General features: G+C 34.0%; 1 protein-coding gene and 1 long non-coding RNA gene across 2 annotated transcripts; both read right to left on the bottom strand.

The window, feature by feature from the left end:
- Positions 1–2296, bottom strand: LOC110723111. The gene is made up of 3 exons (XR_002511669.1): positions 2019–2296; positions 136–394; positions 1–37 (listed from the first exon to the last, which is right to left on the bottom strand). It is a non-coding gene; the product is annotated as an uncharacterized LOC110723111 (long non-coding RNA).
- Positions 2297–9148: 6852 nt separating this feature from the next.
- Positions 9149–15574, bottom strand: LOC110723110 (uncharacterized WD repeat-containing protein C25H1.08c-like). The gene is made up of 11 exons (XM_021902409.1): positions 14792–15574; positions 14407–14527; positions 14258–14305; positions 13839–13892; positions 13566–13685; positions 13216–13364; positions 12990–13137; positions 11509–11621; positions 10164–10222; positions 9780–9870; positions 9149–9503 (listed from the first exon to the last, which is right to left on the bottom strand). The coding sequence occupies exons 2-11, from the start codon at positions 14510–14512 to the stop codon at positions 9273–9275; spliced, it is 1119 nt and encodes a 372-aa protein (XP_021758101.1). The 5' UTR covers positions 14513–14527; positions 14792–15574; the 3' UTR covers positions 9149–9272.
- Between the last annotated feature and the right edge of the window lie 299 nt (positions 15575–15873).

Raw genomic sequence — 15873 nt, 5'->3', positions numbered from 1 at the left:
TAAGCCAATCTTGTGTGCAAAGTAACGCTTGAACCATCTTCAATACAAAAATATTACACAAATATGTATAAACAAAGTCATATTAAGATATAAACAAACTTGATTTTATAAAATAAAAAGATAACGATGCATTACCTTAGGAGTCAAAGAACTCCGAAATGGATCTAGAGTACGACCTCCCGTACTAAAAGCAGATTCCGACGTGGCTGTGACGTTTGTTCAGAAAAAGAAGCAGACCGTTTGGATTGAGAGCTCTCCATCTACAATATAATTATATACAATATAAGTAATTTTAAAGTAACAATTATATACACATACCATTTTATAAAAAAAATTTAAGAGCAACTTACATTGCAAGAATAAGAATCCGTGGTTCCTTGACTTCCTTCACTCCCTGCAAGAATAAAAACAAAAATAACAAACAACTGCAAACAAAAAACTTGTAGGATATTGTTGATAACAAACAACTGCAAACAAAAAACTTGTAGGATATTGTTGATAACAAACAACTGCAAACAAAAAACTTGTAGGATATTGTTGATAACAAACAACTGCAAACAACCTTTGGTAGCGGCACTTAGAACTTAAGAGGAACACCCCCATTTGCACAAGAATGTCAAAAAAATTCAGAAATCATAAAATGTACCTATCAGATGGATAACATCCACATACAAAATAACAAAGTACCAAATAGAATATAATGTACTAGTTATGATTATGCCATTTAAGCATTAGAGTATTACTTATATCCTAATCTGTATTAAAATTGTCAATTACTGAAAAACAAAACATGAGGTATATGACAGTCATCAAGATGTCCTGATTCAACTCAAAACTTTTGCAATCTAGTTAAGGCTCCTTATCTGCACCTATTGCCACAAAGGTAATAACTAGGCTGGATAGTCAATGAGATCGAGTGGCCTTAGTTGTAAACTACTTCATATAGACAACTACGTACCCTTCTGAGTCTTTGCCCATTGGAGCAACAAGAGGAAGAATTATTCCCACCTCTTGTTCTCTGCCAACCTTCTATAAAGAAAAAAAAAAAAAAAAAAAAAAGAGAATGAAAATCACGTAATCATTACAATCTAAAACTCTCCTCTAACACCAAAGAATTTATTTCATCTAAGTAAGTTTAAAATTTGATTGCCAAAAATAAGCAATTCAATTGGTGCAACACATTTTAGCTACTTATGAATTATGATGCATGAAAATGGCAATATGTCACCCAACACGGCAACAAGGCTTAAATCCTATGCGAAGTCACTGAGATAAACTAGACACGAAACTCATGAATCAACCCGGTCTGGTCCATTTTCATAATATGTCACCATCTTACATATAATTTAGTTAATGATTTGCTTACCCAAATTACTAGCTCTGTATACAAGGAATCTCTTTTATTTCTGTGAATAATAACCAAATGCTTGCTCTCGATTTTTATATCATTACATGAACTAGGTAACTAAAATTGATTGCCTGGAATAATGTGATTTAAAATTAGAATGCTAAATGGGAAATCAAAGTCAGATGATTAAGACTACAATTAAATAAACAACACACTACAGAAAGATCATAACAATATCCTAGTATCAGCAATTAGTTTGACATCCAAGGTCCAAGATCAACAATACTAAAAAAACTTCATGATTTCAAATTCTAAATTACCACCCTCGTATTCTCTTTCATCTGTCCAGCTCCTATATTTCACTACTTTTACCCTTCTATCATACTCCTTCAGCTCTCAAAATCAAATCACAGACAATAAATTCAATGTAATATCTTGCTCTATTCCCTGTTCTATTAAAATTCGAAAATAAACCAAAAAAGAAAAAACATAAATTCGAAACCATTGAAGTAAAAAAAAGAAATTCAACATGCAAACATCAAATAATCATTATAAGCAATTGAAACATGAATAAACATATAAATTCTAACACTTAATTCATTATTTCGAATACAAAATACCCAAACATAATTAGATAATTTAGATTTACATTAAAAAAAAAATAACTTACCGGAGAAATCGAAATCCGCGCAGTAGCTGTCTCATGCGGTGGTCGGTGGGCGCCTGGACTTCGCCTGAGAGAGTGAGGAAGGCAGGAGGTGTCGGCGGTGGGCGTTGCCGCGGTGGGCTGAGACTTGCGTGAGTGCGTGACTGCGTGAGGGAGAGGGGGAGACAGCCTGTTGTTTGTTAGGGTTAGAATGAAATGAAAGAGAATTCAAGCGTCACTCAAGGCCTCAAGCTGTCAAGCATTATTTTAATTTTTTTTTTTTTTTTTTTTTTTTTTTTTTTAAAAAAATACAATTTTTCCGGGTTTCAGGTCCGGACCTGAAAACCCCGGGTTTAGACCGGGTCCGGACCGGAACCGGGAACCTTGATTTTTAAGGACCGGGACCGGACCTGAATCAACAGGTCCGGGTCAGGTCCGGTCCGGATCAGGTCGGTTCAGGTCCGGTTTCAGGTCCGGTCCAGTTTTTGTACACCCCTACTCTAAATAATATCTTAACATAAGATAACACTAAATATATTATTCTCTGAATGATATCTACGGAAAATATATCCCACAATATTTTCCGATATCTCATATCTCTAACATACTTCTTGTCATTCCTTGATAAATTCAACACGCTTCTTCTTCTTTTACTCTTTCTTTTTCGTTTTTTAAGGCTAGTTAACCTTGCGTAGGGGCCATCCTTGTTCAAGATCTCTTCATTGCCATCCGTTAGAAGAAGCCATGGAATTTGACGACAACACCAATTGTGTCTTAATCTCTCCCTATCGCAACCAACTACGGCGGCTTTACGCCAACTACGACACACACTACACACTGCCTCATAGTCGTCTACTGATACCAAGTAGTTTTCAATGATTTCTACCAGCAATTTTGTAGGTAGGTTTAGGGATGTCAGTGGGGCGGGTCTGGTCAAGTAGGAGACCCGCCTCATCCCCGCCCCGGCGGGGATGGGTCTCGATTTGGCGGGTGGTGGGGCGGGGATGGGAATAAAAACCATACCCGCCACGGGTGATGGGGTGGGGGTGGATTTTAAGTTGTACCCGCCCCATCCCCTGTAATCCCCCATAATTTTTTAAATATTTTATAAATAAAAATTTATTTTATTTATAATATTTATTTGTTATTTTTCATAATTTAATTTCAAAAGTTTCAAATTATTAATCTGGGTCGAAATTTATTTGAACAAATTATTTTATGCACCATTATTCTACAATTTATGTCCAATCACACAAGCCTAACCCATTTGTAATCGACCCATTATTTTTATGAGGCCCAATCTTCTTATTTACCCTACAATTCTCTCCTATAAATACCCCATGAATCCCCAAAAAATTTCCCACACGAAAAGGTTAGTCTTATTTTCTTTCTCCTTAGTTTTATTAATTTGCGTAATTATAATTATTGATTATGGGTTTTGATTTTATTGTTTGAAATTAATTTAATTAGTATCAAATTTTATTTTGATGATTAAACTTTATAATTTCAGATTTTATAAGTGTCATAATTTTCAGATTTTGTAAATTTTATGACCTAGAGTTTTTAATTATTGAAAATCATGATTTTAAGGTTTTTATGAACAATTGATTTAGGGCTTTTATAGTAATGATGTTTTGAAATTTTGGTGATTATAAGTACTAATTAGTTTAACTTAATTCCAGATTGTTTTGAACACTTAAATTCGTGTTTTTATTTTAAGATTTCCGTTCATTAATATTAATCCCGTTTTAATCCCGATCAGGTTCTGAACTCATCCGATTTTGACAAAAAAAAAGTAGTGTTTTCCATGTGGAAACAATCTTTTATGAAAGACTCACTACCTTTGGTAGTGAGGACCACCCTCTCGTGGCCAAATTCAGCCTCTAAATATGATTTTCGGGCAGTTTTTGATTTTAAAGAAGTTTTTTTATACTTAAAATATTATCCTTGAGTTTGATTAATAAAATTAATTATGTTTAAATTTAATTAAGCATAAATATATTTTTTTATTGAAGTTTTAAGTGCTGGAAATAGTTCCTAAGTACTACTTTTGATGTTTTATAAAGAGGGTTTAATCACCCATTAAAAAGGGAGATTATTAGAGGTTTTTAAATAATTTTAAGATTTTTATTAAACTTTAAACTTGTTGTAATTTCATTTATAAGAGTGTATTTTAAGGTTTTTATGAAGAAAATTTAAAACACTATATATAAGCCTTTAATTTTAACTAAAGGGAGGGTTTTAAAGTGTTGTTTGATTTGGATTTTGAAGGTTTTAAAGTAAGTTAGTGTTGCTGTAAATTTGATTGATTGGGTATTGATTGAGATGTTATTGTTTGGTTTAGGAAAGGAGTTTATTGAAGGTGATTTCTAGTTTTTAAGTGGCCAACCGAATTGTTTACACGAGGTACGTACATGTCTACTTCGTTGTAAGTAGTATCATGTTTAGGTACCAAAGAAAAGAACTTAGTTTCATGATTAGAGAACACTTGGATGAAAATTGTTTGGTTATACATTTAATTAATTCATTTGCTTATGTTTATGAAACATGTTTTGGTGAATTGATTATGTTTGTATGGAATTATGGATGCAAACATGTTGAATTATATTGGATTAATTGTTTGTATGGAATGTTGATACAAGCATATTTTTATTGGATCGGTTTGTTAACCACATTTGGATTATTAAAGGATTGAAACTGAATGGTTTAAGTGGAATGAATTTATTAATTAGTCCACAAGGTTGTTATTTATTTTATTTCTCAATCATGAATTGTTAGTATGTTGAGTAAAGGTGGATTAAGCCGAAATGGCTAGGTGGGTTGACTATGTTCAACAATTTTGAATAATTTAGAAGTTTAATGGAAGTAAAGGTCAACTTGTGATGTGATCACCATTGTCCTAAATAAGATTAAAAGGGAATTGATGTATGATTGTTATGTATGGTCTTCTTGATTGAGTCGGCTATTAATTAAATTTTAATCACGTAAAGTGAAACATGGATGAGCAATAAAACTCTGGAAAGCGTGCACTTCTAGAGTATTGACAATTATGGGTTGGGGTACACGATGGTAGCCCGTGGCTTTTCGAGGCTTGTTTGATCAACATGTCTTCTTCTCTTTTGGTATTTACATTTTTATTTTATAATGAAAGTTAAGATGGGATCCTAGACTAACTTTGTGAGAATGGAGTCGCGCCCATTCTTGCATCGCGCTAAACTTTTATTTTAAATGGTCATTTGGGACCAAAATGATTTGGTGGATTGGACAACCTCGTCTATTGCTTACTCCAAATTAAATTAATTAAATTAAATATAAAGAGTCAAGTGTTTGGAATTGATTAGCAAGTATGTTGGGTCGATTGAACTGTTTAAGTGTAGAGTCTTGATTAATGAATTCGAGTTGTATATTTATTTACTTTAACTAGTTGAGCATGCTAGATTTTGTGTGTTGTAGCTTGTATGTACTCAGCTTTGCTGATTGCGTGCTTTTGTGTGTTTCTTTTGGTCATGGTCTTCGCCTTTCAATGACCCTGTGATGATCCAATTATTACACTTGTATTATTGGGGAGCAGTATTGCACAGGTTAGCTTGATGATGTGAAGTTCGGGATTTGACATACGCATTGTCAAGGGATTGGTGTGATTGAGAGTATTCGTTCTTTGTGTTAAACTTATTTATGTTTTACTATTCTAATTATGTTTTGGGATTTTGATTATTGGTTTTTAAATAAGGGTCTTTATGGTTCCAATTTGTAAGACTTATTAGTTTTCTAAATTATATTATTTTAAGATTTAAATTGGATTTCCGCTGCAATACTTTGATAAAGCCTTAACGTTTTAACACGTGGCGGTAACATGCCAATGGTTCTCCTCTATTTTTATTTAAAGTAAGTGGTTTTAAAAGGGAGAATTATTGGGGTGTTACATCCCCGCCCCGCCCCACTTCGTACCCGCCTCATCCCCACCTCATACCCACATCTATATCTTTTAAAGCAAAATTACATACTTTTATTCTATAAAATAATTACATAAAATACAATATTAATTATAATACTTTGTACGACACTTATATTATAACACAAAAATGTGTATAGAATGTTTTATTTTATAATTCGTATTAATTATGTAAGATTGTGTATTTGAGATACGGATATTAGGTGGATCTTGGGTGGGGATTAGACGGGTCTTTGGTGGGGATTAGGTGGGGATGGATATCTAAGTGGGGGGTGGGGCGGGGATGGTTTTGGAGTTGTACCCGGTGGGGCGAGGATGGGGATGAAAATTAGACCCGCCGCGGGGATGGGGATGAAAATATTAAGTGGGGATGGGGATGGGAAGGTCAACATCCGCCCCGCCCCGCCCCGCCCCATTGACATCCCTAGGTAGGTTTGCCCAATCACACTTGTTTTACTCCGACCTTTTTTCCTGAAAACCATCGGTATCATTAATTACTACCTCCGTTACACGTTATGTGCAACGATTTGACATAAAGTAGAGAGGGAAAATATCTAATCGTTGCAAATAATTAATCCAAATTCCTACTTCTATATATGTATGTATATATAAAGAATGATCATTACAATGATAGTATAAATATACTACCTCCGTTTCTTATTATGTGCAACAAAGGAATATTTTATATCTCACAAATAATACCCTTTGTTGCAAATAATAAGAAACGGAGGTAGTACAAAACTTCAGTATTACTCCCTCCGTCCCCGATTGATAGTCACTTTTGCCATTTTTGGTGACTCAAAATGTTAGTCACATTTGCTTTTTTCAAGTACCATTGATATTATTTTTTTACCAAAATTCTCTAACATTTGCAAAAATATTTGTGCAAATTTAACATTCCCATGTAAATTTTACTTTTCCATGTATTTTAATTAATTTCTCTCTCTACTTTTTTGCATACCCAATGTAAATTTACTTTTTCAATGTACTTTCTTTAATTCTCCTTAATTCCCGTGATTTTTCTTTAAAAGTGACTATCTATCAGGGATGGAGAGAGTATTTATTTGCAACGATTCAATACTTTGTTGACAAAAATAAATAAATAAATGTTTAATCATTGCAAATAAATAGTTGCGAGCAAGGTGAAATAGAGGTTATAAAATGAAGCTTTATGATTCTACTATTGATTACTCAATAAAAATAAAAATTAAAAAAGAATCAATTTTAATTTAGAATTTCTAAATAAAAAAAAAAATATTAATTCAAAACTCTCATTTAGAATTTCTGAATAAGGCTCTTGAGTTCTTCTCTTTTCACTTTGGTTTTATTTTAATTTAGATTTGTTGTTAATTAAGTTATAATTTAATGAAAAAAATACCTGAGGTTGAAATCATCTTGCTCTTGTCGATTAAATAAAATATCACCAGCCATAAGCTTTCTTTGTTTGAGTTTTATCGATGACATTGACTCATATTTATAGACTAATAAACATAACCCAAACCTAATAGAATTCTACCACTTATCACTTTCCTAAACCTACCCAAAATCAAATTACCATAAATAATACTTCCTCTGTTCTATTAATATTGCAACAATGGACTTTTTGCACTATTCATCACTTTTGTTTGACCGTATGATATGAGTTATACGTTAAGCAAAATATAGTCAAGTGAGATCTTGTTGGATTCGTCTTATAAAATACTTTCACAATATCAACTTTTTATAATTTTTACTCTTACACAATTATAGATATTTAGCATATAAAATGTATTTTGGGATGCGTAATTTCCTCCTTGTTGCAATATTAACAGAACGGAGGAAGTACTCCATATGGAGTAAATCTTTCTAATATAATAACTTTCCTAAACCTACCCAAAATCAAATTATCATAAATAATAAATCTATCTAATTGGTTTCAAAAAAAAAAATCTATTTGATTTGTTAGACGGTTAATTTGAGGTAACTTTAAGTATTTTTATAGTAACTTTAACGAGTGATTTTTAATTTGTACTATAAGATTAATTAATATACTTGATAAGTTTTTTTATTATTGTGTGTGTTCTCTATCTTCTGTGCTATAATATAGAACACTCATTTTTAAGTTTTACGAGTACCAATTTCACTCCTTTCTCAATTTGAAAATCGAACCAGATCAAAACATTCAACTGTCGATGGAAAAACTTTGCCAGAACGTCAACCGCAAACGAAGGATGGCCAGGCCCCGGTTCCGTAGCAGTCTTCTACTTCTAGTCGACTATTTCCCTGAGAGAAGGCGGCCTCCCTCGGGAAACATGGCCCGATTTCTCTTCTTTCTTTTTGATTTTGGGTTTCTTTATAGGAAAATACAAGTTAATCTGCCAGATAAACGAATTTTTGTTAATCTGATGGCATTTTTATAAATATATTGAAAAAGCAGGGTCATTTATTCAGTACTTTTGGTGACCTGTCCAATTACTGTTTGCTTTTTTGCTTTTACTGTTTAGTGAAGAAATTACACATGTACCCCTCAACTAGTACATGAAAAGACGCATATACCCCTTCACTGGTACTTGAAAAGACAATTATACCCCCAGATAAACAAATTTTGTTTATCTGGGGAATTGACTGGGTGTTGCTCTTTCTTTATTGCCCGGGTGGGGAAGAAGCTAGCCGAACCCGGGCACATAAGAAATAAGAAATTCTCGGCGTCGAGAGATCGCAAGTAACTCAGTGAATGCTCTCCAAGAAGGGCTTGGTTTGGAAGAAGGAAATGAAGTATGAACAACCGCGCTGGGGGGACGAAGTTTAGACTGTGAGTGCACTTGTTGATACTGGCATGACTTGAATAGGCCGCCGTCCATTTTCAGAGCACTGAACTGGTGAACTGTTACTATCTTGAAGCTCTTATTTGACTTTGTGTGAGGTACCTGGAATATTTCCAAAATTCAAAATATTTCAAATACTTTTCAAATAGATATTCAAAAATACAAAAAGCTGATATTTGAACAAGTATGCATTATCCAAAATTTTCGAATTGGATATTTGATCAAAAATTATTACAAAATCGAATACGGATTGGATCTTCGGATATTCGAATCTTCGGGTAGTTTTGCTCGACCCTTATGCTCGCCAATGAACATACCTACCTTTTATGCAATCGATAGATAAGTTACAACATAAAATTACACAATTTAACATCATCCAAATAATTGAAGCATATATATTTTCTTATCATCAATCACCCAAATAATTAGCATCTCTTCAACTCATAATCCACCAAATAAAAATTAAACAATTAGTAATTCACTGTTGTCTTTCTATAAAACAGGTACAAGATAATTATGAACTTAGCATCTAAAGTCTGATATGTCAAACACACGAGCAGTGCCATCCTCTGAAACTGAAACAAGAAAGTTGTTATCAGCAGACACAGCAAGTTCTTGGATTTTATCTGAGTGGCCCTTAAAGCTCCTAACATGCTCTCCTGAGCGAGTATCACATACGATTATCTGCCCATCACCACATCCTGAAGCCACCAACATGGACTCACCAAGCCAATTCAAGCAAGTTATCTCATCCTGCATCAATGTTTTATACCAACATCAAATATAAAATGAGACCCATACTTTAGACACCAAAACGAACACTCCCCAACAGAGTGTTACACCACCTTTTCAAAGTCGCACACTTGTTTATGAAGACAAATATCATAAAAATATGTATTAAAACCACTTATTCAAGACCGTTGAAATAAATCACCTTTTATTTCATAATTTTTACAGAAGAAATACAAAACAAATGATTGTCTATCTATATTGAAGAAGTCAAAAGAAGTGCAGACACACCCAACCTACCTGATACTCAAAAATGTTGCGACATGCTGAATGCTGCAAATCCCAGATTACAAGCTTCTCATCTGCACCTCCAGTTGCTACCCAACGCATGCTGTCATTCAAATCCATCTTAGATTCAATGAAAATGTAAACAAACAAGCGTTTTTACTTGATTTACTACCCCCATTTCAAATTATGTCAAATCTTTACTAATACTTTGAAACAGAGGTAGTACTATACTCGCTGTTTTTTCTTGGTTCTTACCTTTATACTTTTAATTTAATAAAATTTTCATCTTAATACGGAATTCAGTTTTAACAAAATTTCCACATTAACACTTTAAAGTAATTTGAATAAAGTTGTCTCCATCACCAAACACTTGCAGCAAAAGGGAGAACGCACTACCTCAAAGAAAGCCCAATACATTGAATAGAACTTGAGTGGGACGAGAATGAGCTGGTAACCTGCTCAAGCAATACTTAAACCCATTATCATCATTGTAAAATTAAGCCAAATCTGTCAAGGTTTAACTCCTTGAGGTATAAACACTTCATAACATAAAAGCGTTCAGGATTAGTGAAGAAATAGCCAGAGTAGCAACAAAGTACAAAAAAGAAAGCTTGGCAATTTTTATAAATGTATATAATGCTGATATATAGCCATGGAAGTTCCAAATTAAAAATGGGAAATACAGTTTACTCTTTTTGGCTCATCAAGAGACTTGCATTCTATTGGTAAGCAGATTTTCTGCATAAACACACAGAACACACCATCAAAATATCTGGATATTAAAAATTAAATCATGAATGATAAAACAATACATCATTGACCCCTTAGTTTAGTTTTATTTTTATATCTCATGATCTCATCTTATCGTGCATTCTCTATTATGGATTTTCTGTCGTTTACAATATTTTATTGGGTTTTTAATGAATTGTTTTTGGGTTGGTTATTGAATTTTTTTTAAAAAAAAATAAATAAAATAAATAGCTATGAGGTGATTAAAGTTAGTAAATCATCACACTAAAAAATTAAAAGAATAAAGGAGAGAGACAAGCATAGAGGATATCAAAGAAGGGAGAATCAATCAATCTGCCAAAAATAAGGAGAGAAACAGAAACTGATATAAATATCTATCAACCCTATGCTGCTTCTCATCCTGGTTTACTAATATTTTAATCTATTGTTTTGCTGCCAATCCATTTTGGAAAGAAAATTAGACGATGAAAACAACAATAACAACAAACGAACCAACAAGACACGAGATAATAACAAAGGAGATTGTTACAGGAACTGGAAGACCTAAGGGCCCAGCCTAACTCGCTTAAATAATGAAGGGTAAACCCAATTGAAGTCAGTTCCATTAACATAGTAGATTGGGTTAAACAGGTTATAACCAGGCCAAGTCATGGCCTACCTATAAGGTCCAAGATCATCCTTGCCCCAATTTACCTCATAAATTCTGAAAATATTTCAAATCAAGTGCATCAGATCAGCAGCAAAGATATATTAAAGCACATTAGCACCCATAAAGCCAAGACGATAAACATTAAGCACATTTCTTTTTATAATTTATGTTCATATCTAACAACAAATTATTATAGTTAACAAAATTGAGATTACTGTGCGCATTAAATAGAATATCCAAAAAAAGAATATGGAACATGATAAAGAATTTGATATAATTTCCACACATTGCAATCATAAAAAAGGGAAAACAAAACAACTCACAAAAAATGGGATAACTGACCTTCTCATTAGCAATGTTTGCTACACTAAGGACACCATTTTCTGCTCCAGTAAGGGCAAGATTTGAATCGGGGGTATACGTCAGGCATGTCAATGCAGAAGCTTTTGTATAGCCTAATGATCACAGATAATAGAGGTCATTGGGTTAACGCCCGGGAATTACAAGCGCTACTTGCCCTTGGGATTGATCGCTTTAGAATAAACAACCACCAAGTTAAATGTACTAATTTCTATCCTTTATCAACCATCACTGTGGGTTTACAGCTTACAAGCAATTAATCAAAGCAGGATTGCTAATGGGAAACACGTAAACTCATAAATGACTTTGAGGCTCTATAAAGCCAACGCTACTTCAAATTGAAGCTTGAATGAGAGATAAATAAATAAATAACTATTGTTCATTGATTTTAATTATGCTTTCATTTATCAATTGTCCCTTAAATTATCACAAATTCTATTTTTAGATAACTGCAACGGTAAAACCTCTTTCTATCCCAAAAATTTTGTCTAAAGCTTCAGTAATTACCTTCTAATGCAAATCTCATAGTAAAGAAATTTAAGGAACAGAGTGTGCAACACTAAAGAAATTCGTTTCGTTGATCAACTATAAGCCTATAACAATAGCGGCATAGGGATGAAATCACCAAATTACCTAGCAGAGTCTAGAAAGAATAGAGCTCACATAAATCATGGAATAGCAACCAATTTAACCAGTAGAGAATTCACTCAATCATACATGCAATATGCACTGTCTTCATCATCATGGCTATTTAACTTCATAACTTTCTAGGTTATAATGCAGTCAGTATCATTACAGCTAAACTAAATTGTTACAGGACTTGTCTTCAAGTTTGCTCAAGTTAATTCCTTGTCGAGGGTTAGGGGGATTCTTACATTTACTTGGGTGCACATAGAAGTAGATGCCCTTAGAGGTAGGTGCACAAACAACCTTGGAGAAGTTTCCTATAATAAGTAAACACAAATACTTGTAATTTGTAAATGAGCCTCCACATTCCTACCATCTCCACATATCCGATCTTGGATTCCTTAATGGTATTTTGTAAACTTTGATCACCATGTACTCATATGAAAGTAGCTACAGGCCTATAGCATCAATTGTAAACGTGTTACATCTCTGGATCTTAACATCCAGCTTCAACTATCTTTGCAACTTACCCACTAAACTCTACTTAATGAAAGAAAAAATTGGCAACATCTTTTATCTATACGTAAGCAAACATTTCTTAACCCCTGTTAAACCTAAGTATTATAAAGTAATAAACTGCTAACTACACTAAATAATGGGAAGTGATAAGAAAATGCAAACCAAATTTTAAAAATGCTCACCTTTAACAACATTACCCTGACCACTTCTAGGATTCCATATTCTCAAGGTGATTGGAGAAATAAAGGGGTGAAAATTAACTTTACCCTTATTACATCATTAAGGGAAACGAATATAATAAGTGATTGGAGAAATACCATCAGGTGTAAAACCACCACAGGTCACGTGATTACCATGACCACAAAATACACTGAGAAGGGCACCTTTATCAGCATTCCACAGCCACACAGTTGTATCGGTACACCCAGCCAAGACTAGATGAGCACTTGGATGCCATCTTACCCACTGTACATGCACAGCCATTAATAGCCTTCACAGCACAATGATGAACTATAAGAAATTGTTTTAATAATTTTTCCCTACCTCAAACTCATGGTCTTCAACGGGACCTTGAAACGTACATTTGAGATTGCCTATAATGTCCCAAATCTTAACACATGCATCAAGTCCTCCAGAAGCGAGTAATTGTCCATCCTTGCTAAAGGATAAACAAGAAACGCTGTCCCTATGACCTACAACAAAATTAATGTGGACTATATAAGGGCAAGTGAAGGTGAACAGAATTACTTAGTAACCTTTCCAAAAGTAACATTGGGTACACATGAACGAAATATAAAGTCCCAAGTAGTCAAGTAAGATTCAAAGTATGTACTTAGTTATGTTATAAGATCAAGTTAAGCACACACAAAAACTTAAACCAAACAGACATATACCCTTAAGCTCATTTACCCTATCTTCACAACCAATATTCCAAAGATAAGCCAAATTATCTCCACCCCCGCTTGCCACTAATGTCGCGTTTTTAGGGCTACAGGCAACTGCATAAAGTGGCCCTGCAAAAGAAAAAATATAAACAACTTATGAAAAGTGTATATGCTGATTTTCCATGGCTTTATATGATTCCACAAAGCAAATCAAGGTACTATCATAATTTAATTTCCTTTTCTAACAAACTAGATATTAAATTAAATAGAAATGCTTCTCACCAGAATGGTGTGCAAATAAATCAACAGCATCATCAGGCTCAGCATATAACATATCTGCATAATCATGAAATCAATAAGAATTAGTATCAAACATTGAAGTTGAATTCAACTCAATGAACTAAAATTATACTCCCTCCGTCCCCAAAAGAACAACCCTTTTAACTTAAATATAGTCCCAAAATAATCATCCCAATTGCATTAAATATTCTCCGATTTGCAACAATATTTGTGCAAAATTAATTTTTTTATGTAAATTTTATTTTCTCATGTACTTTATTATTTTCTCTCACTACTTTTTTACAAACCCCCAATTCCACTTTCCAATGTACTTTTATGGTTTTACTACAACACGCAAAATCAGCACAAAAGGGTCATTCTTTCAGGGACAAGTGAATACTAAAATTAGAAATATAAAATACCTTCAGAGACATTTTCTTCATCATCATCATCCTCAACATCAGGGAGATCTGCATTAATTAATTACCACAAAAAAACAACGATTACATAATAATTTGTATAAGAGCAATAATAAAGAAACAAAGGAAAATCAAAATAAAATAATACTGACCTTCATCATCGAGTACAATCTCGTCAATTATATCAGAATCATCTAGAAAAAATTCTTCTTCATTGTCACTGATAATACCCTCTGTCACCGAAGATGCTTTTGCCATATGAATTTATTTCACCTTCGTATAATATATTGTAACAATTACCATAATTTCGTGCATAAAACTTAATTTCATATTCAATTATCTCATAATTCTAGGGATATTTCAATAATCAAAATTAGGCTCATAATTTTCTTTTCTTATTGTAATCTAAGAATTTAGAACCAATAGTTGACAATTACGAACCCTAAAGTTAAAGCAGTGATAATTGAATTAGATTGGATGAAATATAAACCCTACATTGTGAAATTGATATGATGATAACAACAACAAACAAGTTACCTTAGAAGCTGCTTTAATGGAGGATACAAGAATTAGATTCAACGGAGAACGCTTCAATGGAGAACATTGAGTGCGCTGCAATGAAGTAACTGAGAGAGGTAGGAATGAAGAACGTCAAAGCTTCGAAGCTGCTTCAATGGAGGATTCTAGAGTGAGTACCAGAGAACCAGAGAGAAGTGCAACGAAATAGTGAAAGGAAAACAAACGAGGAAAAAAGAAAACACATACGTAGTATATATAAATGAATTTACTCTGTTTTGGGCTTAAAGTGGGCAATTAGGCTTTTATGAAATTGCAATAAAATATGAATAGGCCAAAAAAAATGGGTCAGGAAAAAAAAATACTTTCTCCGCCACGCATTACGTGCAACATTTTCTAAAAATGGATGTTACACATTATCTGCAACAAACTAAAACTTTCCCCTTTTAGTAATTTTTTTTACTTAAAATGACCAATGTACCCTTAGTTAACTTTACTAACACATATTAAATGATTAAGATTATATGTTATTAACATATTAACCAAAATTAATTAATCAATCATCTAAACCCATCCCAATCTCTCTCCTCCTTCACAACCACCTCCACCACCATTATCACCAACTTTTCTCTCACCTACCTCGTAGCCGCCACTGCCACTGCCACTGCCACCACCATTTTTCTCGCGCTTCTCTCACAGCGACGGTTCGATCCACACCAGCCGAAATCGCCCACCCACCCACCCAGTCCCAACCCCGAATCCCCTTGAGCACCTCTCCTCCATTGATGTCTCCGTGAAACCCCCCCCCCCCAAAGTCGCCTCTGTCGCCCAAACCTACCCCTGTTGCGCCGAGATCCACCGCCGATCGAGTCACCGGCCTCCTCCTCCATGATATTGTCGCCGATCCTTCTGGAAATTGAAATCCTGAAAATTGATTAGGGTTTGCGGTGGTGAGAAAGTGTGTAAAGGGTGGTTTGTGGTGGTTGCGAACTGGGTGAGATTGGTTGCGGTGGTTTCAGATCTTGGTTGCGTCGGTGGGGTTTCAGATCTGGATGGTGGGGTTCGCGATGTTGCGTCGCTCAGGTGGTGGGTTTTCGCGATTA

This window comes from Chenopodium quinoa, unplaced genomic scaffold (genome assembly GCF_001683475.1).
Source record: "Chenopodium quinoa cultivar QQ74 unplaced genomic scaffold, ASM168347v1, whole genome shotgun sequence".
Lineage (NCBI taxonomy): Eukaryota > Viridiplantae > Streptophyta > Magnoliopsida > Caryophyllales > Amaranthaceae > Chenopodium > Chenopodium quinoa.
The sequence above is the reverse complement of the archived record's forward strand: the minus strand, read 5'-3'. Positions and strand labels throughout refer to the sequence as shown.